Source organism: Excalfactoria chinensis, chromosome 12 (genome assembly GCF_039878825.1).
Source record: "Excalfactoria chinensis isolate bCotChi1 chromosome 12, bCotChi1.hap2, whole genome shotgun sequence".
NCBI classification, from domain to species: domain Eukaryota; kingdom Metazoa; phylum Chordata; class Aves; order Galliformes; family Phasianidae; genus Excalfactoria; species Excalfactoria chinensis.
Window position 1 is genome coordinate 12505217 of NC_092836.1, and position 26021 is coordinate 12531237.

Consider the following 26021-nt stretch of genomic DNA (forward strand, 5'->3'; position numbering starts at 1 on the left):
GTGCATGTCCCATGTGGCGATTTCTCAGACTAGATTTGTGGACAGCCAGCCTGAAGATATGGCTGAGAACACCACCGGACCACAGAAGACATCACCCACCTGAGCATGGCTGGCAGCTCTGGGTACAGTACGGCTCAGTGCCTTCATGCCCAGGATTTTTGAACTGGCAGGGTGCAGGCAGGCTGCTTTCCAATGCAGGCACACAAGTGGAAAAGTGAACAGATCGCAGGCCATGCTGCTCTCACAGACGCTCTTTGGGCTGCCTGTTATAAGGCTGTCATTGAGTCAATACCTTATTTGAGAGGAAAGACAGACTGTTAGCTTAGTGGAGTCAAAGCGGGCTGAAAAAGTATGTAGGTATTTTGACTTGGACTGAAGATGGAAATTGTCAAATTTCAGAGCCACCAGCAAGGACTAAAAAGGAAGGGGGAAAAGAAAAAAATGAAAAAGCACAGATCACAGAAGTAAAATGCTCAGGAAACTGCAGAAACACTGAGGGGGTTATTTTTGAAAGTAGGACAAGATGGGTTAGTTAGAAAGCCTGCCTTGTACATGGCACTGGTTAAGAAAAACCTCCTGAAAAATGAAAGAGCGCACTTGAAAATTTGCAGCCCCTTCATAGGAGATGGGTAAGTTTGCATGAGTGATAAAAGTAGATTAATAAAGCACTAGAAAAGAAAAAGTCAATTGTAAAGTGCATGTAAAAATCTTTGGTATGTTTGCAAGTGCTGTTTGCAGTGATTGCTGCTTATTACTCTACTGAGCTGGGAAATGCTCAGTGCACTTAGAACAGCAAAATGTGAAAGCAGAAACTTTTCTAGCAGTGTAGCCAGAAAGGAGGATGGTTACATTATTTTGTCATCATTTTCATTCCAGGTACATGAGCTTAAAATTGATAAAATTTAACTAAAAAAATGCTTATAGACCAAGTGTGGACTAGGCTGCACCAGACATCAAGGACTCACTGCAGGGACTATCAGTCTTACCATTCAGTGCAACTAAGATTTACAGACTGACTTAACGCTTTCTGGCACAGTCACTTTCGCTTCTAGTATTAGCAGCTTATTAACAGACAGTATTTACAAGAGGAAAAAAGGACCATGGCTAGGCAGATACCTACTGCTATGGAAAGTTCTCCACTTCCCCACTATGTTGTCAAAGCCTTAAACAAAATCCAGTACTTTTTCTTTCAGGTACCAATATAAAGGTTGCTACTGACGAGTAACACTGAGTGGATGGGAGCTCTACAGAGAAGAAAACAAACGTGATTTTGTTTCAGCAGTAACAGATCTGTAAATTTCTTAAACCATATGTTAGTAAAGAATTTTACAATCATTTGGTTTCTCTGAAACTTACATTTTTTGTTGGTTTTTACCTATCCAGAATAAAAGCTTGGGAAGGCTGCAAGTATTGTGAGATTTTTTTTAACCTATTCATTTTGCTGTTGTGTCTCTTCAAGATATTGGTAATGAAATCACACCTTAAAAGAGGCCTCATCTTACAGAAGTGTAAACAATGTAAAAGAGATTGAAATAAATAATCCCCCAAGAAGAAATTGTGCTACGAGTTCACTGAGCATGAATAAAGTGAAATAAATAAGGGTCACAAAGTCAATTGCAAATAGTTTAACTTTAAGAGCAAAGAACTCAGAGTCAAGAATGTAAAGTGTCTGAAGGTTTCAGCTGATCTGAAAAAAGTCAAAATAATCCAACACATTATAGCTTTCAGGTACTCAAGGCAACTGCATGGGGCAGCCCTTTATCCCAAGGCTAGACTGCAAGCAGCAGACCAAGTCTCAGCATCACAGAGCTGGTGCACAGAAAAGACAAAGAAGTGAAAACCCGCAAGGTAGTCTTTAAAATTTGCCACATACATGTAGGATGGATAACTGGCAGAATACATCAGAAACACCTAATTAGTCACTCAGAATCAGCCTTTGATTAAAACGCTAATCTTAAATTGATTAAAGTTTTAATCAAATAAAATTGTTACCTCTCAGCATATATGTACACTTTGATTCAGCAGCACTTGGAGCAAAAAAAAAAAAGTACATTCAGAAGCATCTCAGGTAGACTTAAGGAGAAATACACCTGGCTACGCTGCCATTCTTATAACCTGAAAAGTCTTTTCTGGTATTTTCCCTCTGGGGTCAGCTACACATCAAATCTCAGCGAGGCAGTAATTCCCCAAGCCTGTTTTATGTTTGAGTTTTCTTTTTCAGTTTGACTTCTTGTTTGAACTATGAACCAAAAAAAAAAAAAGAGAATAGTGCCCACCTATACTCTGCCAAAGTGCACTCCTGAGTAAGAGCAGTATTTTCAGTTCACTCCTAAACATGCTGAACAGTTGCAGCTCCAGGCAAGGCAATTCGCTAGAATAGAAGCTAAACACTACCAAGACATTTCTTGTAGTACAGGGTGCTTGTTGTTCTTGGTCTAAGTATCTAATCACTATTATTTTCAATTGCTTAAGAAACCTTTTTACAAAATTAAACAGAAATATTAACTTTAAACATTTAAACATTAGTTTAAAATAATACATATTAAAAGAAATTAACCTTATCTCCCAAATGGAACATCTTGAATGAGCTAAAAAATAGAGTACTAAATAAAGAATTCAAAGGTTTCTTTTCAGAGAAAGTCAAAATACCTGCACTGTTGACTTAAAGAAACTACGTAAGAATTCAGACTATTTGAATACCTTGAATGCTCACCATATGACAGCTGGTTTTGCTAGAAAACATTCTAAAATTTAAGCATCAAGAAACAAAAATAACAGCTTTCCAGATGTATGGAGATCAATTTTTCAAAAGGGTTTAATTTGGCTTTTTTGTTTTTATTATAAAAAGTATATAAAGTATATAACACCATTTTGGTAAGAGTTAATGGTGTTTTGGTTTTATAATATGGGAAGGATTTTTTATTTTATTTTTAAGATCAAAGGAACTTAAAGTAAAAGCAAATCAATCAGTTCTGCTCTTTGAAGGTCAGACTACAGTAGACTTGGTTCATCTTGCACAATGACACACAGTATCCAATTTCACCTACTGCCTTTCTTTCCTCTTTACTTATATGTTTTATAATTGACTGCCGTTAATTCGTAGTTTAGTACAACAGAGCAATTCTTCCTTCATACTTCCTCTACAGTTCAGAAAGGCCAGGATAAAAGGGACATACTTTCACACCTGTATGAATTTAACCTACAGAGCAACAACTTCCTTGGGTGTTTTTACCCCTTTGAAGGTAGAGAAATCTTTGCACTTCTAATGAAAGGGTGGGGAAGGCTCTACAGGCTTTTTTTCCCCCTCTGTTTTCTTCTTTAACAATTTGGCTATCCAGGTTACAAAAGCAAGCGCCTTCGGTAATCCTTATCCAAAGCTGGAATCACATCACAGTAAGGAAATTTGGCAACAGGTGACAAGAAACAGCATGAATGAATCATGCTGGAGAACTGGGTTGCAGTCTCTCTGGTAATGGAGCAGTAAGCACAAAGGAAAGAGCAAAATTTGGATAACACCTTCACAGTTGTGCAGTATATGCAGAGAGCTACTTTTACACAAGCTGAACCGGACTGCCTCACAGATGCTGCTACTACTACACATGACATCTACAGAACAAAAGCCACTTGCTCAAGCTTACCTAGCAGTTCCAGAGACACATTAACAGAACCTGGATCTGACAAGTACCATTTCCTTATCAAGGAATTTAAGAGGCTACTACTGGCAGTTAGAGAAAGGAATATATATATATATATATAAAGGAATATATAAAGGTATATATATATATTTATATATATATATACATATATATATATATATATATTCGTGTTTCCCCTTCTCATGCCACCCTTCCTGCATCACCCCACATCCTCAGCAATCCTTTTAGCTTTTGAAAGTTTACAGAACGGTAAATAGTAAAACATGAAAATACATATCTCATTATTTCCTTTACCTGGAAAAAATCAGTAGCATATCAAACACTGTAGAATGATCTTAGGGTGGCAGTGTAAAAGAAATCACTATGAACAAATGGAGAATCATATACATTTCCAAATGGAGATCAATATTCTACAACTAAGAAGCAACAGGCATGGGAGAGGCAAATATGACTTTCTAGAGATACAGAGATCCAAGTATATCAGGGTTACATATTGTATTTCTTAAAATGTAACTACTGGAACATGTTCAAGAACAGAGACTGTTTCTAGCAAAACAGGACATATTAATGTATCTTTACAATGCATAACATATAAACGCATGCATGTACACAAGTTAAAACATAAGAGTAAATATAAAAATGGAATTGAGTTTCACTCCCAAAAAATTAATTATTGCAATATCAGAAATCTGAAGTTGGGACAGCAGATGGAGAAGGAAACGAAAATGTACTAGAAAGAAGAAAACAATGAACACAAACTAGAATATGGGTTATATATCAAGCCACTCCATAATAAAAGGGAAAAACAATTCTTTATACATGCCATAATGAAGGAGAAGATCTTGGGCCACAAAGGGAATTCACACTCCTTTGTACAGAAATAAAGAGTAAAATCAGAGAACCCTAATACTGAAGTCACTAGGTGACAATTTTATTTTACTGTTCACCTACAAGGAATGTGATTCTATTGCAGTTACTCTTCTCTTTAGGCAATTAAGCAAGGAAACAAAAGCAATCTTTGATTTCTAACCTCTCATCCACCAAGAAGTAAAAGCTGGAGAAGAATATACACTCCTGCAGTTAAAGCAAATTACATCTTGAGTTTATATGAAACCATCAAGGAGATTTATAATTACTCTTCATACTGAAACTATAACACTTTCCGGTCTAAAGAACGATGTACCCTCAAACACTCTACATCTCTTCTCCAACAGAATACGGTCTCATTACAGATAGCTGTCTAATTACGGTGTATGACTATTCTGAATATAAAAGAAATCACTTTGGGATTTATACGCAGTCAGCATTCTAAGAACTGCTTCCAAATCTTGCAAGAAAACATGCAATTATAACATATGCAGACCCACCTCAATGTAGCATAGCTAGCTGCCAGTGCAGCAGAAATTCCTTTCCTCAGTTCCCTTCTCTACAACAGCAGTCATGACAGCACTCAATGGTCAAAAAAAAATCTTTTTTTCTTCACAACATTTGTGCTACTCAAAATTTTATGCCAGGATCTTTCATTAAAAGAATGCACTCTTTTACCAAAAATGGCTTTATTTTAGGTGCAAAACTACCACAGAGGTGCCACTCACAGTGACAAACACCTCCTTTTTTCTCAATTACTCCTGAACTCATGTGAATTTAAATTTTCAGATAATTAGTCTATTCTTAAGTTAAATTGAAATAACAGCATAAATTTTGCATTCATTTTGTTTTCATTCAGGTTTTAAAGTGTGTTTGTAACTGGAATACTACTGTATGCAATGGTTCCAAAAATTGACCTGTCTAGTCAACCAATGAATCATTCATCAGTACAAATTAGAAAGTCCTTTAATTTCTTTATGAAGTGAATTCTATATAAAGTTGCTATCCAAATATTAAATTGAAAAATAAAATAAAATAAAATAAAACACGGTACAGAAAACAATGTAGAAAACCCTGCACACCAAATGCAACGCATATATCAGAACTGATTTGCAGGTGGTCTACCTGTCAGGGGTAGCAATTTGTGGAAAACCTTGCTCTCAGTTCTAACTTTCAATAAAAGGCCTATGGCACTCTGGAAAAAAAACCAATATCACTGCTACAAGTTCTGAATTTTGTATGTATGACATTGTAGGTGTATTTTAATGCCATGCTTGAACATTTCACTGGCTGAACAGACCATTGAAGAAGTCACCATGTATCTAGGATAAAAAGACAGATTCAGATGAAACCTCAGCCTTCTACCTTGATTTTAACAGGAAATTTGAAGGTTAGGTGGCCAAAAATATCTTCTTATTTTTTACTTTTTTGCTTAGTATTTTGCACAATAAATATCAGACAAGTGTAGATCTCATCTCTACTTGTACTGTGAAATTGTGTTGCAGTTTGTAATGGTAGGGGGACATCTGAAATGTGAAGTGAGTACTCAGACTTCTTGTACAGTGACATCTATAATATCATCTCTCTGTTGTACTTCACTGAAGAAACTGCAGAAGATATTGTAAAAGGCACAATGTGCGTAGGGGGTAATAAATCTGTTGGATGCAGATAGTCAATGGCTGCAAGTCATAACATAAAGCTTTACTCTTAGCCTCCTACAGTTTTCACTATCAGTAAAAATTTCTATTAATGTAATACGATAGCATCATGTACAAACAGCTCAGCAGTCAGATTTGGCACAGCTGTCATAAAATGATAGTCATTTTGCTTCAAGGTAAAGCTGTAAAGCTGAAGTTTGAATATTCCTGCTTTTCATCTTTGAAGCTTTGTCACTTTAGAAGATAATTATCTGGTTTTGTGACCAACGATGTGTTCCCAACACATCAAATTTTAATATCCATAACACATAAACCTCTTTCTTATGTCTTGAAAATTAGCTGCTTAGCTTGATAAACTCTGAGGAGTTTACTGAATAAACAAGTGTTCAAATACAACCTAGAGGAACAATACGAAGTGTATGTGCTGTTGTTCTAACCAATTTTTCTTTATAATACCTTCCAAATAACATTTTCAGTATCTTATATTTAGCAGGCTAGAAATACTGCATAGCTTGGCCCCTACTCTTTAGAAAAGCAAGTCAAATTCTTGTTTGTACATGAGCATGAAGAATCTCCTTGCCAGCAGAATAATCTGAAGTGAAAACATATGAGGCATAAAACCCTTCTACCAGATGACAAATGATTTCTGTGCAACACTAAGTTCATTTAAGGTACTCTGGTTGGTAAATATAGTAAAATAAAATGTCTAGAAGTGAGGTAACTAGGAGCTAGAATTGGGTTTAGGCCTACAAGGGAAGTGCCTGTGTTACCATGACAAATCTAAGAGAAAAAAAAGTTTTCCAGTTCTTACAATCAAGTTAGTTGAATCTAATCTCAAAGCTTCAAAACCACATACTCCTACGGTGAGAACAGGAATATCTGTGGAAGGAAGTCCACCTGAATATTAGACAGAAGAGTTTGATTTATGACCTTGTAATAGTAACGTAAGTATTTTGAAAGAATTGGTTTGAAAAGCCCCAAGAATTCTGACCTCAAGCCAGCACCAGCACTACTTCAAGCAGGAAGTTGGGTTAAATGATGTTCTATACTGTTCTTCCAGAATGAATTATTCCATGATCCCAAAAATCATTAAAAATATTCAGAGTTTCATCATGGAAGAGGGGAAGATAGCTCTCTTACCTAAAACTGGGAGATTTTTGCTCGAGTTTTTGTTGAATTCTGTTGTTTTCTTCCAGAACTAGTTTTTCAGAGTCATGAAGTCCCAAGAACTAAATTCAGTATCAACATATTCAGATGAATATTAATCAGTGATTGACTCAATTTTCAAATTCTAGAAGTAGAATTCTAGAATGCAAACTGCCTCCTGCACAAAATTCAGGAGTCTGACAGTTCCACATTTTGAGTACTCCAGAGGAAAACATTTTGAGGCTCTTAGAAGCTCAAAGATCATGTTCATCCTCTCCTATATACCAGGAACAAATTCTTGATAAAGAAATTGCTATTTGTTATAGATACAAACAAACAAGGTATCAATATCTGTTATGCTCCAATTAAAATACTGAATTATATACACATACTTATCATACTATATCCCCAAATTATGAACTAGATTAGGTCACCATGTTTTGTTTTTTAATGGGCTCAAGAAGAGTTTGTTTACACATCTTTTTCATTTTTAGTTTGGATGCTCTAAGATCTCTATCTAGATTTTTCTCTTTACTTTAGTTGCAATACTTGGTAAATTCAAGTCTATGTTGTTAAATCTGAGGTTCTATAGCTACAGTTAAGATTTATTGAGTGCAATTTCTTTATAATTTTACGAGGGGAAAAAAATAAAAGAAAAAAAAAAAAAAGAGCAAAAAGAAGCCTGAGAAAAATGGAAAAAGCATGAAAGAGCCAGAAAAATGGATAAGAAACAGACTGATCACTGATTTATTTAGAAGTCCTGTTTTGAGGAGTTCTAGTGTCAGCCTATGGCACTGGAGAAGGGACATAGGATAAACACACTTGTCCAGAGATCACAGTCTGAAACCAGTAGGCAGTAACAATGACCACCAAGAATACAATGATGATGAAGATAAAGACCCCCCAGGGTCTCTCTCAGGCATTCCCTTATGCCTGCTAAGTTTGCAGGTACATCATCCCAAGGTCACTAGCAACTGATAAGTTTGTAGCCAAAACTTTCTTGCAAGAAGAACTATCTCTTTGAGAGGGCAGGATATGATACTTTATCATACTTCCTGATGTCAGCCTTCAGCTGGCTGTCATGGCAATAGCCTTGCACTGCAAGTGTTTGAGATATTCCAAGCACAACCCATAAAATCGGACAGTGCTTTCTGCTGGTCCCTCATAATCTGAAGGCAAGATATTTTAGGAAAGCATCTGTCCCTGGAATTTATCACTTCTAGAAAGGTACCCAAAACCCTTCTCAAATTCTAAGTATTATTTTTACAAAAAGCTTTATATATATATATATATAAATATACACACACGCATATATATATATATATATAAAATATATATACACACACATATATACTCATAGAAAAAGCAGAACGGGAATTTCGTAAGAATAATATACGAAAGTATTTCAAGAAGACCTCTTATTGAAGTGTCTACATCAACCCAAAAAGAAAATACTATCTGTGCTACCAATATATAATTTGTTTTGTACAACATGTAACCAGTTATTATCAGCAACAAAAAATTGTACCCTACAGAACAGTCATGACATTTGAAAGTATAGAGTATTGATTAGCAGTTGTTCAAAAGTGAATCACCATTAGAATGCAGCTTCAACTTATGGCTGTATACATTCTCTGTCAAAACAATCTGTATGGAGACCAGCACTTTTAACCTTGAAATGCAAGCACTTTCTGATGCAGGATGAGAAAACAAACAACTTTAAAAGCATTAAGTACAGAAATTAGCATTCATCTCTTTTCAAGATCTGATGTTTTCCAGTTGGATTGCCTTCTCAATTTCCATATTAAAAAAAAACATGATTGGAAGTTGAAGGTATGTATCATACTTACAGAAGCAATCTCCTATTTGTGTTATACATCAGCAATAGAAAATGTTTACTTATAATAATACAAGTAAGAGGATCATGCTGTACTTGGAAAACCTGGAAAGATAAACAATTCTACAAAACACAGAGTACTGGTAGCAGAATAGCACAGATTCACCACAGCTTTAAACAGGGTTTTGTATTTTTAAAAAAAGAAATATAAAGAATGATGATTGATAATTCACGTACTTTAAAACATAGCAAGAAATGTGTTCTCCCTACAAAACATTCCGACAAGAGAGAAAGTACATGCAAGATGCCCTTCCAACTCAAAAGCAAAACAAAATTCCCTAATACTTTCAGAAAAGACAGGACTACATCACAACAAAGAAGAAAAAACTGCAATTCACTTACTGAGAAAAGGAAACCATGTTATTGAAAGTTAGATTGTACTATAACATTTTTCTCCACAGATCAATATACTAACTGAAAGTTGGGATTGGACCCAGCAGGTTTCCCCACATCATAGCACAGTTGTTCCTCTTGCAAAAGAAGGAAAAAATAAGATATTTATCCAAAATAATTTATATCACCACATAACAACATTCAATGTGTAGTAAAAACACTCTAACTTATTCAGCAACTAGTTTGATATGGGGAATAACTCCTTTACTTACACAGCCTGGAAAAGAATAGAAAAAGGGCTAAAGTCCTGCAAGCTGCAAAATATCATTGTGCTAACCATCAGAATTTAAGTGTTTTAAGATGCAAATTTTGTTTATCATTTAATGCTTGATTTTAATTCAGTGATAAGACACATTTTTCAGAATCCAAAGTTTAGTAGTATGAATGTAATGAATTAACTGTAAATAGAGTTTTCATTAAGCTTACTATGCTTTGCCTGGATAGGTTTTGTTGTTTTGGCTTATTTAAAATCATAACTGTCTTTCAGGTTGGGTAGTTTTGGTGTTGGACTTTTTGCCCATATATATATATATATATATATATGGTAATTTTTCCTCCATCACTTTTTGGCAGGATTAAAATTAATAGTTCATCTAGCAAAAGTTAAATTAATAATCAAAAAGGCAGTCCATATCTGCAGCTTGAAGCGCACATCCCAATCCTACTGACCCTTCCTTCAAAGAAGGCAGCAGTAATTGTAGCGTCTTGAGCAAAGAAAAAACAACAGCCTAAAAAGACCAGAAATAGTCTGAATAAAAGCAATTAATGTCAAGATGATGGTACTAAACTTCTGTAAGTATTTATGTCACTATTATACATATTAAAACTAAAGATAACTGTACCACATGAATCAGATGTGCCAGCTGAATGCAAACTGATCTAAATCACTCTGTCCTATTAGTTTTGTACTGACATTTCCATAGTTGTAAGAAACAAGCTACAGCACTATCTGGTAAGACAAAATGTAATTTTGAACCTTTAAAAATAGAAATTCTATAATGATGGAAAGAGTTACTTGGAGAAAGCACAATGGATTTGAGAACTCTTCATACAATGAAGATAATGTTGGAATGAGTGGGCATGTGCAGACTTTAGACTGCTTGAAACGAGGGCTGTAAGTGCTTACATAACACTGAAGACTCCGTTAAGCAACTTACATAAGGAAATTCTATAAGGGCTTTTAAAAAGCTGGTTTTCAACAAGAAACCATAATGGTAGAACCCTCAAAAGAAAAGTCCATATTCAATTATTAAGTGTTCCTATAGTAGTAATAAATTACTATTTACTGTTCAAGACCAAATCAAAAATTTCTCAGAGCATGCATAGTTTTTTCCAAGAGTAATAAAGCACAAGCCACCTCGCATATAGAAATAATTGGACTTATTTTATATTAGAGATTTACTGCGCAGACGCCAATTATTTTTAACATTAACAGAAGGCAAATTACCTCCACTTTCTACTTGCATTTTGTTGCTACTATTACTTTGCAGTAGCATATAGAACTGAAAATACATCATTATCATGAACACTGCAGCGTGAACAATAGCATTCCCTAAGCATAGAATTTTGGAGGAACAATCATAGAATGAAATGAAACCATTCAAGGGACCTAACCCTTGCTTTCATCCTATACTTTAAAAGCCTGGCTTTGCCACCAGGCTGTACTAGCATTAAAACTAAAAAATGATCAGTGTTTAAAAAAGAAAGTTTAAAGATGTGTCAAGATTCAAATAAAGCAGATGCCTTTTCCAAGTACAAGGAGAAAAAATTCTATCATACTGTGCTACACGTAACCTAAGAAACAATTAAAATTTGAATAGATTTTAGGCCCCAGAAGTATTTTCTAGCTAGGTGAAGAGCATGCACCAAGCAGCTTCATGTATGCTGCCAAATCTACATGACAACTGTAAAACCTCCACAAGCCAGCTAATTTAAGAATAATACTGTCCTATTTTCTTATGCTTGATGTTTTGAACACAGAACGGCCTTCCTTCACTCTGAAAGTAAGTAATAGAGCAATAAAATGCAGCAGTTAACAGTGTTCATTTGCTTAAAAAATCTCATCTTCATTTCTGAAATATTTACTGAGCTATTATCAGCTATTATCATTATTTTCTGAACTATTTACAGTCTCTGTATTTTATCTAAAGCCAACTGCAGGAAAAGCCATATATCCCACATACTATTAGAAGGTGGAACGACATACTTAGATAAGATTATTATAATGGGATGAAATTATAAAAACACTCAGTTAAGATAAACAGTGCTGTTTTTAATAAAACGAATAGTGATTAAAATGTTCTTATACGTTTCAAAACTCAATAGGACTGCAATGCTGGTTGTTCATTTTGTGTTCGCAGCACAGCGGTACTTGAGATTTACAATATCTGTATCAATATTCGCAGCTACAATCTGACAGAATTCTTTTAACGGAGTATCTCACATAACTTCATTTTCTCAATGAAAACTCGAGACGGATCTCATGAATTCTACTGAGTAAAGCGTTTGAGTAAAAGATTGTGTCAATTGGACACTGGTTTATCACACGTTCCTTTGAAAGTAGCACTCATCATATATCCTAACAAAATGAATCAAATAGTCTTTACACTAATTTATCATTTATCAAGCTTTTATTAAACTAAATGGCACTGCAAAGCAGTCGGTAATTAATAAATCCATAGTGCCCGATACGTAATTATACATGTTTTTATATCTTCATTTACTAATGATGCTTAATTCATGATCAAAAAGTATTGATTCATCCACTTAACATTAGAAGTCATGCTGCCTCTGCAAGTGGAATCTCGCCTTGAAAAAGACATTGATTCTGATCACTCAGCTCACAGTAAACACCAAATGGATTCTTGATGTTTGGCTAGTAGCAGAGGAAGAAAAGAAGCAACAAACAACCACACTTGGATTTAGAGCACTAGCTTGCTATCACTTTGGTTAATTGTTATGACAGCTTCTGCCGTTGACTTCACATGACGAAAATACTTGTGAATCTTCAGTTTGATATGCTTATATTCATAGAAGCTTACAAAATAAATAAGTTTCACAATACAAAATATCCATGCTAAAAATCATCTGTTATCCAGGCTCATCTAACATGGCCAGCACTAAGCAATGGCAAGTATAAAAGGACAGACAAATGGAACTTTTCAATGAGATGGAAAGGCACCACGGTTTTCCTCAAACTGTTATAGTCAGAAGGCAAGAAAAGAGGGGGGAAAAAAGAATAGAGGATGCAATAGAGGAAAAAATGAACTCAAATACCTTTAATTCTACATTCCATCTTTCCCCTTTAATTCTGTAATGAAACGTTTCAAACGCAGGAAATAAAAACAAAATAACATGAAATAAATGTTCATTGTCTGCCTTTAAAAATAGGAATAGGGTTTTGTCAGTGAAACAGAAAGAATGCTGATGAAATTGTAAAGTGAATGGCTTCCTATTGCCTACAGTTATAACTACCTATAGGAAGTGATATTGATACCAGATAGGAAAAGTACATTACAGAAATGATCAGCCATATTTCCTATATCTATTACACATCTGCTATGAAGAAGAGAAGCATGATGAAGGACCTTATATTGAGTCTTTGTGGATTTTAGCACCACTGCCAAACACTGCATTTTCCATGTTTGTTTTTTTCTGATAGACAAAACATTTTAAGTCATTTTAGTTCAAAAATGGCTGCACATTGAGCTGTTCCAAAGTTAAATAAATGTACTTGTTTGTTTGTACAGGGGCTGATAAAAAATTCAAGCCTTTTAATAATACTTGATTAGATACTAATTGAAACTGAAAGGTCCATCTGCATTATGAACCTAAAGAGTTTACACAGATTTAAGACTACACAAAGATTTTAAAGAACAGGAGTTAAGAATACAATAAATACTAAATGCCCTCACTTAGATTTAAAGTTTGCCCAACGTCCTTAATAGAAGCTACTTAAAGGCCTTGAAACACTGAAAGACCTCAACTATTCATGTTCTTAATAGCTCAGTATTGCAGCATAGTTAAGGACAGGTTTAACAGTCCTGGGTATATAATAATGAAAGGGCATACTATTCAGGATCTCCCATGCCTTTAAGTATTGTTAATTGCTTGGTGTTATGCACAGTATAAGCTGTTTATTTGAACTGCTACCTTTACTGTCCATTACATAATCTCACAAGCATACAAGCCTTTCAAAATCAGCGCTACGAGCTGAAGCTGATCCTTCACAAGCAAACAAAAACAAACAAGTGTTACTCAAAACCAAAAACCACATCTAAAACAAGCAGAAATTTAACATATGGATTGAATGACTGGTCTCTGTAGTCAGAGAACATCCCAGTGTTTTTCCGTTTCCACATCACAATTTAAGGATCACAATAAATGCCAGAAAATCACAATCTTAAAAACTTTAACGTATTTCTCTCAATCTTACCCCGTGCCTTTTTCAGCAATTGCTGTAAAAACGAGTGGCCTACAATACGGAACTCTGTTATTGGTTGCATATTTAAATTAGACTGGATGCAGTCTCTGATATATGTCTAATACTCAAATCCGCTTTCTCATTCCCCTCTGCCCAAATTATGTAGACTTATGCCAATTTCTCAAGTTTTCGCAATACTTCACTAGCTTATTACCCAGCTGTGCAGCTGAGCAAGAAGATAACCACATTCATTCCTTTTATCTGTAATGATGTAATACATCCCAGCACTGGGTTGAGATGATTGGGGAATAATGGGATTGTAAAAACTGCAGAGATGACAAACAACAGTGCAGCCTTCTTCTCCCGATACAGTCAATTGCATACATACAGCATAGGGCAAAAATAATAAAATATGCCCTAATTCTGCTCTTTGAATGAAGTTAATGTTTTTTCATAAGCAGCAGCTGTTTCTACATAGAAACATGATCATCACAATGCAGCAACCAGACAAAACACCCGCAATCTAGACTTCAATTAAAAAAAAAAAAAAAAAAAAAAAAAAAAAACCAAAAAAAAAAACCCTAAAACAGAGTTTACTTTCTAATGAAAGCAAAAAATCCCACACCCCTCCTCAAAACCAACTCGTTTTAATCAAGGAGTCTCCAAACCGTGCAGTGCAATGCAAAGAGTCATCAGGGACCAATATGCAATACAAAAATAGATCTTAGACCAAAGGATGCACTGCTCTGCTTTCCTATTTAAAAAATTAAACCTGCCTCCATTTTCCCTTTTAAAACCTTCCTTATTACAAGCAAAAAGATCCTTACCTTCTGCAGGAGCTGGGAACCCGAGTACTTGGCTGCAATAGATTTGATCTCCCCACCAAACGCTGAGGCCCAGAGCTTCACACTGTGAGGGGAAGGGAAAAAAAAAAAAAAAGAAGAGGCAGGAAGAAATGTAATACACATGTCATAGCAAGCAACACAGACTGTAGCAGCTTCAGCTGCACTCATAAAGATTCAAGCAATTTTGCATTAAGGAGCTCACAAAGGAAGCTAGGCACAGCAAAAAGATTAGCAAAGCTGTTTAAGTACAAGCACAAGCTGGATGCTCTGCCAAGGTGAGGCCTCTGACTCCAAACCACCCAACCTGCTCTTTTTAAATGTAAACGGTCAACTTGCCCAGAAACACACTTTGGCACGAGGTCACACAAATGAAAGGAGCAGATAAAACAGCAGAACGGTTCTGAACGGTTCTTCTCGCATAACAATGAGTTGACATAACATTTGAACTCCAATAAATAGGAGTGTTTAAAATAAAGCTCTACGGCCACTTACTCCAACAATACATGCACTAGAATAAATTTAAAGTGGTTCCAAGCATTTTAAAGACCAGAATTTCAGAAACAGATGACAGAGGAGCAAAGGTGCCTCGAACAGCCAAATATCTGCAATAAGAAATAGGAACTTGAGCAGTCAAGTTCTCATCCTCCAGCACAGTCCTGAGAGAAATAGCATGAAAACACTTACACAGACAGGGGGATCTGCTGCTCCGATCCAACCACATCCACTAAGGCTGTGTTAGAAGCTGTCCAGAAGATAAAGAAAAAGCCCCCAAAAGCCCGAAGAAGATTCAGTTTTTCTAGCATTGTGCTTGAAGAGGTCTGGGGAAATTCAGGTAAATCTGAATTTGATAGCAGTTGGGGTTGGCTTTTAAAGCCACCCTCACCCCCTCCACGAGAGCGACACTTGGAGGAATCAGTTCTCGATCCTCATCTCTCCCAGAAGTGACCCTCTCTGTGTAATGGAAGGAGAGGACCAGAAGCTCTAATGACTTGAGAACTACTCCGTCCCTGGCAACAGGGACGCGTTTTTCATCACTCCTGCAGCCACTTGCACGCAGTTCTTTACAACTCCGCAGTCAGCAGCGTGCTGGAGTTACTTCAGTGACCTACTACTGCTCCAAAGTGCCCTTAGCAGCAAGAAAGCAGACTATTGATTCCAACTGGGGAGGCTGTCTCCTCGCAATTACCGCTCACTTTGCAAATGGAAAGCTGCCTAGAGGTCTCCTTTCCCTCGCCGGTAACCTCCAGCCTTCATCCCAGACGGAGTCAACCAACGACTGGCTTAGAGAGCGGCAGCTGCAGCCTTTTAACGGGATAGCGCGGAGAGGCAGGCACAGGAGGAGCCGGACCGGCGGGAGGGAGCCTCCGGATGGCAAGAGCAGCCAAAGTCTGAAGGAGCTGAAAGTGGAGTTGAGCCCTTGCAGGGAGGAGAGGAGAGCAGAGCGGAGCGCCGCACGTTGCCGGGGGCTGAGCCAGGGCGGCTTGGAGGGAGGGGGGGGGAAGGCTGTGCCCACCCGGCGGGGAAGCGGCCAATTCAGGCGGGGCAGCGCCGCATGACGGGCGGGTGCAGGCCGGGCAGCACGGTCGTGCTCGGCCCCCGCCCAGCCCTGGGCTAAACCCCCCGCCCCGCCGGGAGCGGAGCGCCGAGCACCACCGAGGCGGCAATGCCGGCAGGCAGCGAGATGCCGGAGCGAGGGGGGGTCCCGGCTGTAGGTGAGGCTCGCACATGGAACCGCGTCCCGCACGGCCCGTCCTTGTGCACGGCGGCACGTTCGCTGCTTCCTCCCACGCCGGAGCGCTGCAGCGAGACACTATCCGAGAGATGGGGACTAGCGAAGGCATGTGAATGAAAAGAAACGCAGCATAAGTGAATCAATGCTGGCTAACCGGCTCGAGCCTGTGAATAAATTATTAATTTGCGCTCTCAGAAGAATCCCCTCGATAGAGCGAGCATAGGATGACAAGCTCCTCCACGGAGCGAACGGCGTGGAGAGCAGGAGGGATTGGTCCAGGTATTTTTGTTGTTGTCGCGTTTTAAAGCCTTCCCTCCCTCCTTTCTCTTCTGCTTCTTTCTCACCTTCCTCTCCACTAAACACACAGACTTAAGAATAGCAATTGAACTTTAATGTAAATAAGCATAGCAAAACCTGGAGATGAGCTGAACGCGGGCTGAGTCATCCTTACATCACCCGTTGCTCCAGCATCCGCTCCAGGATTCTTGTTTCTTCCCCCTCCTGTTAGAGTATTCCTCAAAATATTCACTCTGCCTCTGTGTGCTGTACTCGTTTAACACTTTCTGTCTCAAAACTAGATATGTAATACTTGTATTTTTTTTTCCCCACGTTACCATTTTTAAAGCAAACTGTTCCGTGCTATTAAAACATCAAAATCACTGTTCAGCACCTGGCTGACGGAAGCTTTCTGCTTTCTCCAAAGAAGCTGGAAGTTTAAAGACAGAAAGATTGTCTTAGGTAAGCTGCTGTACAGAATAAGAGTCGGACAGCATGCTGCAGCTTTCAGCACACGCTGACCATCTCTCAGGGACAAAAAGTATTTGTTTCTCCCCATACTACTGCCTTCCTATGAAGTAAGTTGTCAGAAGAGATGCTGGGCTTATTTTGTCTGTTATTCAACCATTTTGAAAGTGCTCAGATCTGTGCTGTGGATTTTCTAAACAGTGTTTTAAATACGCTGCCATGTCACCAGGTGTTCAGCCTACCTACAGGCAGCAATGTAAAAATGCACATGGCTGACTAACCATACATAATGAATTACGTGCTCCTTTGAACGTGTTATATAAGCAATACTATCTTTTCTGAAGGAGGATGAAATAAGAGCAGTGGGCTGCCTCACCACTTGTGCTGCTCAGTTTGGTTGGTGTTTTTCTTTTGAATATATTTTCAAACTATGTCAGGAAAGAAATGTGTAATGCTGGCTTGTGAGACTCCAACTTCTCTATTTACATGAAGATAGCTCTTTATCTGCCTCAGGCCAATATACATTTCACTGACGACAAGCAAGAGCTACCTTCATACTTCAAGGAATTATTGGAAGCTCCAGAAACTTTGTTAAAACACATACAGCGTGTCTGTGTTCAATAGCCAGAGAGATTTAACATGTATTAAAACCCTCACTAATTATTGTCATCAAAAGACAGCAGGTGCTTGTCCAACCCTGACTGTATTTACATTTCTTGAACATTGAATATCATATATCCACAGTTTATACATTTGCCATGTATGACTGGTAAATTATATTCCTTTCTGTTCTTTATATTAAAGATCTTATTTCTACTATCACTAATCTCAGGGGGGAAAAAAACACTAGTAAAATACATTGATACAATTCAGTATAAGAACAGCTACCACCCATAGCACTGACAGGCTTTTGTATCCGTTATACCATGGAGTACTTTCTACGTCTTTCATTGACACACACTAGTAAGTTCAGGCAGTTATTTGGTTCCTTTCAATAGTTCAGTGACTGAAAAGCCACCATATGCCACAGCAGTGGTTTAACACATGTACATATAAGCCTCCAGCAGTGGCAACACCTCCTGTCACAAAAGAACAGGGCTCATACCGCATCCTGGCCTGACCAGCACCAGCTACATTCGGTATGCAGATCACTGCAGCCAGAGTACCAGGATCAAAAGCTGATGTTACACCCACCATGTTGTCCTCACAAATCAGATGTAGAAACTTCCCCTAAAGTAGGCATGAGGACTGAGGCATATAAATAGGAAGGGGGGTGGGGGGTGGAAAGTAAGCTAAGGCTGAAAGATTTTAGTCCTTTATGATGGAGTTTTAGCAGTTATTAGATTGGTAATATCAAGGAACAAAATCGTAAGAAAACTGAGTTTTGGAGAAGTAAAATAATTTCTATTTTGGAAGTAATATAGCATTTCTATCATGTGCTTGTGCTATCATTAGAGCAAACATTCTGCCTGATTCAGCAGTTAAGTGCTGGTCCCACCAGGAAAAAATAAAAAAATAAAAAAAAATGTTATGTATAGATAATTGATCAAACAAGTAACACCACCAAAACTGAAGTGGCATCTTAGCAGTGCATGTAGGCAAGTTATTTAGTTGCCACTGACCTCAGAAGCAGCAGAAGCTCCCATATATAAACCTCATCCCCCACTCCCATTTGTAAAATGGGAAAATGTCACCTTATGTCACACTCTCTGATGATCAAGTATCATTATATTAGTATTTCAGTATATGAAGAAATCTGCTTTCTCCACTAAGGCAGGAAAAAAACCAAAAACAAATATGGATAAATGAAATATCCACTGTTGTAATAGAAAATCATAGCATGGTCAGAGAACACTGATGAATCTCCATGGATGGATCGCATTCCAAAGCATAACCAGAGGACTAACTAAAATTGCAAAACAGGTCAAGTGCAAAGGGTAACATGAAACTGGACACAGACTGAAGTAGGGAGTGCAGACTAAAGGAAAGTCCTGTATGCACAGAGTAACTCCCTCTGCCTACAGCTAGATATATTTAAGCTGATAGAAGGGTGCAGGAATAGGGTCATTTTGTAGCATCAGAGCATGATTTGAGTTCTTTGATTAGACATGTATCAAGCCCTAATAAAATAAATAAAATCAATGGAGATGCATGGAGAGAGGATAACATATGTTGCAGAGGAGAATAGTGGGAGGAAATGATATAATTAACACAAACATTTATTGTATTTCTCTTCGGATTCTTCTTATCTACAACGAATTTTATCCAAAGAGGAAAATAAATGCAAAAGTCTGAAGTACTGAAAGTCTTATTGAAGATGCAAGTGATCTCCACTGAAAGTTATTAATAAAAAGGAAGGGGTGGGGGAAGGAGGAAATGCATCAGTTTTGCTATCTTCAACATATATCATAAAATTCAATTACTGCAAAAATAGACAAACAAGTCTAACTACACAGCATATGATGCTGTTATTAATTGCTCTGTGATGCATTACACAGCGGTTCTACACACCAACTTTCAAATCATCCAAATTATTCATCACGGCGCGTTTTTTCATTTGGGCTAAGAGTTGAAAAAGTGCCCCCACAATTACACCTTCAAAATCTTTTTCAGAAACAGTAACCCTTTACATAGAAAAAATAGAAGAGACGGGGGGAAAAAAGGAGGAAGTAGCCACCTTATGCAATCAGCAATTTATTATGTTCTCTACTGAAATCCTTCCAGCCTTTAACCTGTACGCAATTGTTCCCTTATTTCTTAGCACATTTTATATACGAACAAAGAAAAATGAAGACAGGAGACATAGTGGAATAACAAAGGACATCTCAGCTTTACAAAGCACATCAAGACTGTCAGATAAAATGCAAAATCTGAATGCTCCAGATCGGGAAACAACTTAATGGTGAAGGCATTCATCAAGTAGTGTTTGCATGCAGTGAGAATGTAGGTTTACTGGTTTTGAGTGAGCTGTACACAGAGAGCAAGAGACCGCTTATTAGATGTATTCTGTAGAGTCTACACAGATGTACATGTCCTCTTTGAATTTTATGGAGGTCCTGTGTGGATAAGTGTTTCATTGGTATGGGGATGCCTGTTTATTGACTCTTTCCAACCCACTTACAATGAAGATTGAGGTCAAATAACATTACCCACTGGATTAAATGAGCTCAATTCCACATTATGTGCATTAGCTAGTGCCTTGGGAAACTAAAAATGGTACAAAAATTCTAAAACCATATCAGTCTTTTGTATGCAAGTTCATGATGTCATCATCCTGTTTGCTTATACCATTTACATCAAATCAAAAAATGATATTTCAGTTCACAATACAAAGGATGCGCAATAACGCATGTTTACAGGCAATCAAAATCTGCTACATACAAATAAATAAAACCTCATAGGACTCAGAATTCTAATACTTACAACTGGTGAGTAGCATTTTAGGTTACTACCACATTATTTTCAGCATGCTCCACCACCAAATAAACCTCACAGTTTGCCATAAGCCCTCAGGGAATGCATGGTTAATTTAGCTTCTACAAAGCCTATATTCAGCTGGCTTTTAGCGTCTCCACAAGGAGTTAAAACGTAAAAGAGCAAAGCATTATCACATCTCAGCCTATGAGAGCTCGCACTGCATGGTAAGCTAGAATGCTTTAAGCTAATGATGTTTATAGCTAACCAAATCCAATTTCTGTAGTCCACTGTAGCTCTAGTCTGTTCATGTCATTTTACACAAGCTTTCTTTTATTTTGAATTTTCAATCATTAAGACAAAGGCTGTACTTTGTTTCTTTTAAGCATCAGTCTAGGAAATGAACTCTTCTCTACAGAAATAAATTCCCTTTATCTCCCAAGGCTACTGCTAGGTTGTAAATGTTAGTGCTTTCAGTGCATTCAGAATACTTCAAAACTGAAGGTGCAACCTAAAAATGAGAAGCTGTAATTGAGAGTGCTAACATAATAGAGACAATACTACAGAAACAAACAAAACCAGTATTTTCCTCTGAAGATACAAATGGAGATCAAAGGTCAAAATGTATATCAGTGCTAATCCACTACTATACACTGGAATGAAACCAGTCCATACACTGGAATGAAACCCTTAGTTACATCCACAATGGTCTGTGAATGTTCATCTAAACCTTGCAAATTCCTCTGAAGAGGGTCCCCAAGATTGGCTCTGAATCCAATGCACAGACTTCAAAGGTAAAGTATTGCTGTTATTCAGGCCTTTGCAGGATTAGTGACACAGACACTGGGTATCAAAAATCATGATTGGCTGAAAACCTACTCGGAAATAGGGGAAAGCAATACTGAGCATCCTCTTTCAATGCACCACTGGGTGAAATGACATCTATTGATCCATCGTCTTCAGGGTATGTTTCCAACCACCCAGCTGCAAACTTCAGACTAACATTTCATTATTTTCAAAATAGTTTCCTTACTACAAAGTTGGAACAGCCTTTTGTCCATAAGACAACACTATGACAAGTGATCATGTAGAGATCCATAAGCACTTCGTGGCCTATAGTTCTGCCACTGATTAAATTGCAAGAATGAATTCAAGGTAGAAATGTAACTCTTCTGAAGTCTTGAATATCAGATCAATGAATTGGTATTTTATTCAATGCAGTGCTGATTATGAATATTACAGAAAATGGGTTTTACATAATTCTACAGCAGCACTTGGTAAATTGTGATATAATTCTGCTCTCTCATTCTAAAGTGTCTTGTTTATTTACCATGAATTCTGAGCCTGAAAAATCAAAGTTCTCTTAAAATACTATTGAATATAGCATACATTAAAAACCAAGCATTATGATAATTAATTCCACTGACTTACTATCCAGAAAAAAGAAAAAAATCCTATAAAGTGAGGATATCAGATTTTCTTGAATACCAATCACAGCTTCAGAGTAAGACAACAAAGAATTATTAAAAGGCAAATAGGTTCTAATTGGATTAATATTAAGAAGCGCTGAATACATTTCTTAGCTATGCAGCTGCTAAGATACTTTATTTATCACTGAATGAAATAGGATAGGTAATTCATTAGTTGTCTCAACCTGATACAACCTATTCAAGACTTACTGCTTCATCTGAATCAGGTTTCCCATCTTCAGCACTTCCTGCCACCATGGGCAAAGACCAAATTTAGGTTGGCTCCCCCCCAACACCATCAATACGGGAGGCTACACATTCTAGAGAACATTAGTTGAAACCTTCCTGCCTCTAAGCAACTGAAATAGATCTAGCAGGATACTACTCTTCAAATGCCCTAAGTCAGCAGAAATGCCAAACTTGGCCATTCCCTCTGTCATCACAAAGAATAATACCACTCTATCACTGAAAAACTACAATAGTCTCATGCTTTGGTGTTTCCAGTTCTGACTTGCATCTCTGGATCCACAGGCATAATTATAAGGGATTCCTGATACATCCAGAGTTCTCTATCATTCTTCTGAAGGCAGGCTGACTTTTAGACACTTTTCACTAGTTGGTTCATAGCCCCATTAATAGTGAGGGGGTCTCCACATTCCAGGAGATTTAATCTACCTGCCTAATAAGCAGCTCTTTGAATTAGGGACTGCAGGCCGCTGTGGTTACCAGTAGTAAAGGGACCCTGGGTCCTCAGTAACACTCCACTTCCTTTTCAGTCAACAGTATCTGGTCTTCCACAGTAAGCAATACTCACTGTACATTCTCTGTCTCTGATTCCCTAGGTGTGAAAATCCTTCTTTAGGCTGGCCAACTTGGTGGCAGAGAAGGGAACTTCCTTGATACTAACAGAGTACCAGTCTTCACCTTCTTCATATGTGTATTCAGTTTTTATCATAGAGAGAACAGGAGCTGTCAAAGTTTTGAGCTTATTTAGGCTCATCCTTATCTCCTCCAGGTTCTCTTGCAGGTACAAGTCACTACCTGGACGGCCAGAAAAAGCTACAGCTGGAACCAGCTCCTTGGAGTTACTCAACTGTATACATTATTCTTACTACTATGATCATGATAACAATAAACCACAAAGGCTTGCCTAACAGAATATATCTCAGGTGGGTGCCACTGAACAGACTTTGAGACAAGAATGTTTTATTTCATCTCCCTACATACGCAAAACTATATAATAGTTGAACATCATAACTCATTGCTAAGTTTGCATTTTTGCTGGTCCATTTTATCTGAAAGCTGCATGCCATGTCCTACAAGTTGTGTGTCATTCTCTTACTTACAGATAACAAGCTTTTAGGCTGCTCAGCCCTGATGCAAATACTGCACTCCCAAGACAGATTGCCTCCATCAAAATCATGCTCCCTTCAAGTGAGAGTGGGCAATGGTTAGCATTACTAACTATCTAATCCTTTCTCTTACTCTGTTAAGTGATCAAAATTCTTAGCAAAGGAGACACGATTGCACACAAACACTGAGTTGCAAGAAATATTGGGGGAAAAACAGCACTGCAACTAAATGTTTTTTCTGAATACATACTTTAGTCCAAGCTATTGAAATCAATAAATGAACAACTGGAGAACCTATGATATTATGTTTGTCACAACCTAGAGCTAGTGGATCATCTCTCATCTCCATTGTTAATCAAGCAAACTGGCCCTAAGCAAGGAATAGCAGCCACCACACTGCTGAGAAACTGCAAAGTTCTAAAGAGACAAGTTCTCCAAAAATCAGGTAAACAAAAAGCCGCTATCAGTTCCCTGAGACAATGCATGATGTTATTCTGGATGTAAGCAGCATGTGTTCAGCCTTAAGCCTACTGATGCATACAGTCGATACAGTGCTTTAGCAAAGCTTAACAACTCTCATACTGTCCTTGGTAACGTCTGCTAGCACACTTCTGTTATCACAGGGAAGCAGTGCTCCACAGTAGCAGACACTTCAAGCAGCATTCGTTCGAACAGCAGTTGCTGCTTCAAGAAATATGTAAGACCATAGAACTGCAGTAGTTGAAGACAACATATGCTATCTTCCTGGGCATCTTGCCCTAACTGTATTATCAGGAGAATCAGAGCTCTACATTTAAAAAAATAATAATTAAAAAAAAAAAAAAAAAAAAAAAAAAAAAAAAAAAAAAAGTAGATGAAGTGACTAGGGGGTTTATTTAGAGAAGCTCAAACATGCCAGCCAACCTCATTTGCCACAACTGGCACAGCAAGTACCACCCAGCACCCTGCCTCCCCCACCCAAGGCCGAAATACAGAAACGCACTCGCGCACACACTTCGAGAATACAAATTGCCAGTGGGGACAAGTAATAATCTCAAGGCTTGCATCATTTCACAGCCGAGTTGTTTGAAGACAGGCTAGCCATTACATAAAGCAGCTGTGCTATTTGGCTTCTCCCTTCATTCAATTATAGACCTGAACTGTTTTTTTTTTAAGTCAGAACTATTTTTCTCACTATAGATTTTGCTCAGTATGTAAGTAACTTAACTATAGCAAAGTGCACAAAGGCTTCCATTTTGTATATGCCAGTATTTCAGAGATATGTTAGAGTTCTCCAGATACGTGACCATACTGGCTGGGATTCTCCATGACACAACAAAAGATCTGTCTTCAAAACATGTGCAACTTTCCCTTTCACAGAGCTGACCAATTTAAGCATCCTTTGTGCACCTTTCTGTTACCAAAGAGCATAATGACAAAGACACTTTTCTGTTTACAAAACAGAAGAATATACACCCAACACTAAAGTAAATTTTCACCGACTTAGTCTTTATTACCCAGGAAGTAGGGACTTGCTATTACATTAAACAAACATTGTTTGTTTTTGTTTTGGGGTTTTTATTGTGGGTTTTTGTTTTTAGATTTAATGGCTGTTTGGCCTCTTTTGTTGTTATCTTCAATTAATCTGTCTGGTTTTGCTGTGGCTCTTTTTTCATGCCAGCAAACAAAACCTAGGCAGAAAGCTGCAGTTAAATACAAAACTGTGAGATGATTAGAATTAAAATTATTCTGTATAACAAATATACATACATTTTTAATAATTTAGGTTGAAAGGAATACCCTTTTTGGTGCTGCACCTTTTGGACCTTAATTTCTTCTCTATCACATTCTCTTAACTCTCTCTTTCTCTTTGCTTCTAAAATCCAAATGCTTAAAATTACAAAAAGAACCACAAATACTACAATACAACATGCAGTCTTTACTACACTGAACAGACCTTTGTTTGATCTTCTTTAAACCAATCATCACTGCTCAATCAGTATTATCTCCAAAATTCAAAGTCTCCAACTAATACTGTTAGGTTTTTTCCCCTATCAAACCACTGCTCTGGTTATTGAAAAACTGGGAAGCATATGAAGAAAGGACTGCCTCATTTTCCTTTTCCCCATACCCAAACAGTAGGTGGTTAGATGTTTGAATAGACAGAACAGTTCTCCTCAGTTCAAATCAAGTCAGACCAAGCTATAATGAAAGTGGCAGGTTTGGAAGCCTTCCTCTTGATGGGCACTGTTGCATTGTTTAAAAAATAATAATAATTGAAAAAATAAATCAATGGAATTGTATCCTTTATAGGAGAAAATATTCTGCAAATCCATTACTACTCCATAAAAACCTCATATGGGGGTATTTACATAATGAACTGCAATTACTCACATTATACTTACCTAGTGAAGAATGAACCTATTGTGTGCAGTGAAACATATCT

General features: G+C 37.5%; 1 protein-coding gene across 3 annotated transcripts in view; it reads right to left on the reverse strand.

The window, feature by feature from the left end:
- The window catches only part of CACNA2D3 (calcium voltage-gated channel auxiliary subunit alpha2delta 3), a 346053-nt gene extending 329611 nt beyond the window's left edge, over positions 1-16442 (reverse strand). For 2 of the 3 annotated variants that reach the window (XM_072347142.1, XM_072347141.1), the window contains exons 1-2: positions 15570-16152; positions 14868-14949 (exon numbers count right to left, since the gene is read on the reverse strand). In XM_072347142.1, the coding sequence (XP_072203243.1) occupies positions 14868-14949; positions 15570-15688 (201 nt within the window). In that variant the 5' untranslated portion in view covers positions 15689-16152. Of the gene's footprint in view, positions 1-14867; positions 14950-15569 lie in introns of all 3 variants that reach the window. The other variant, XM_072347140.1, reaches the window with a different exon arrangement.
- Between the last annotated feature and the right edge of the window lie 9579 nt (positions 16443-26021).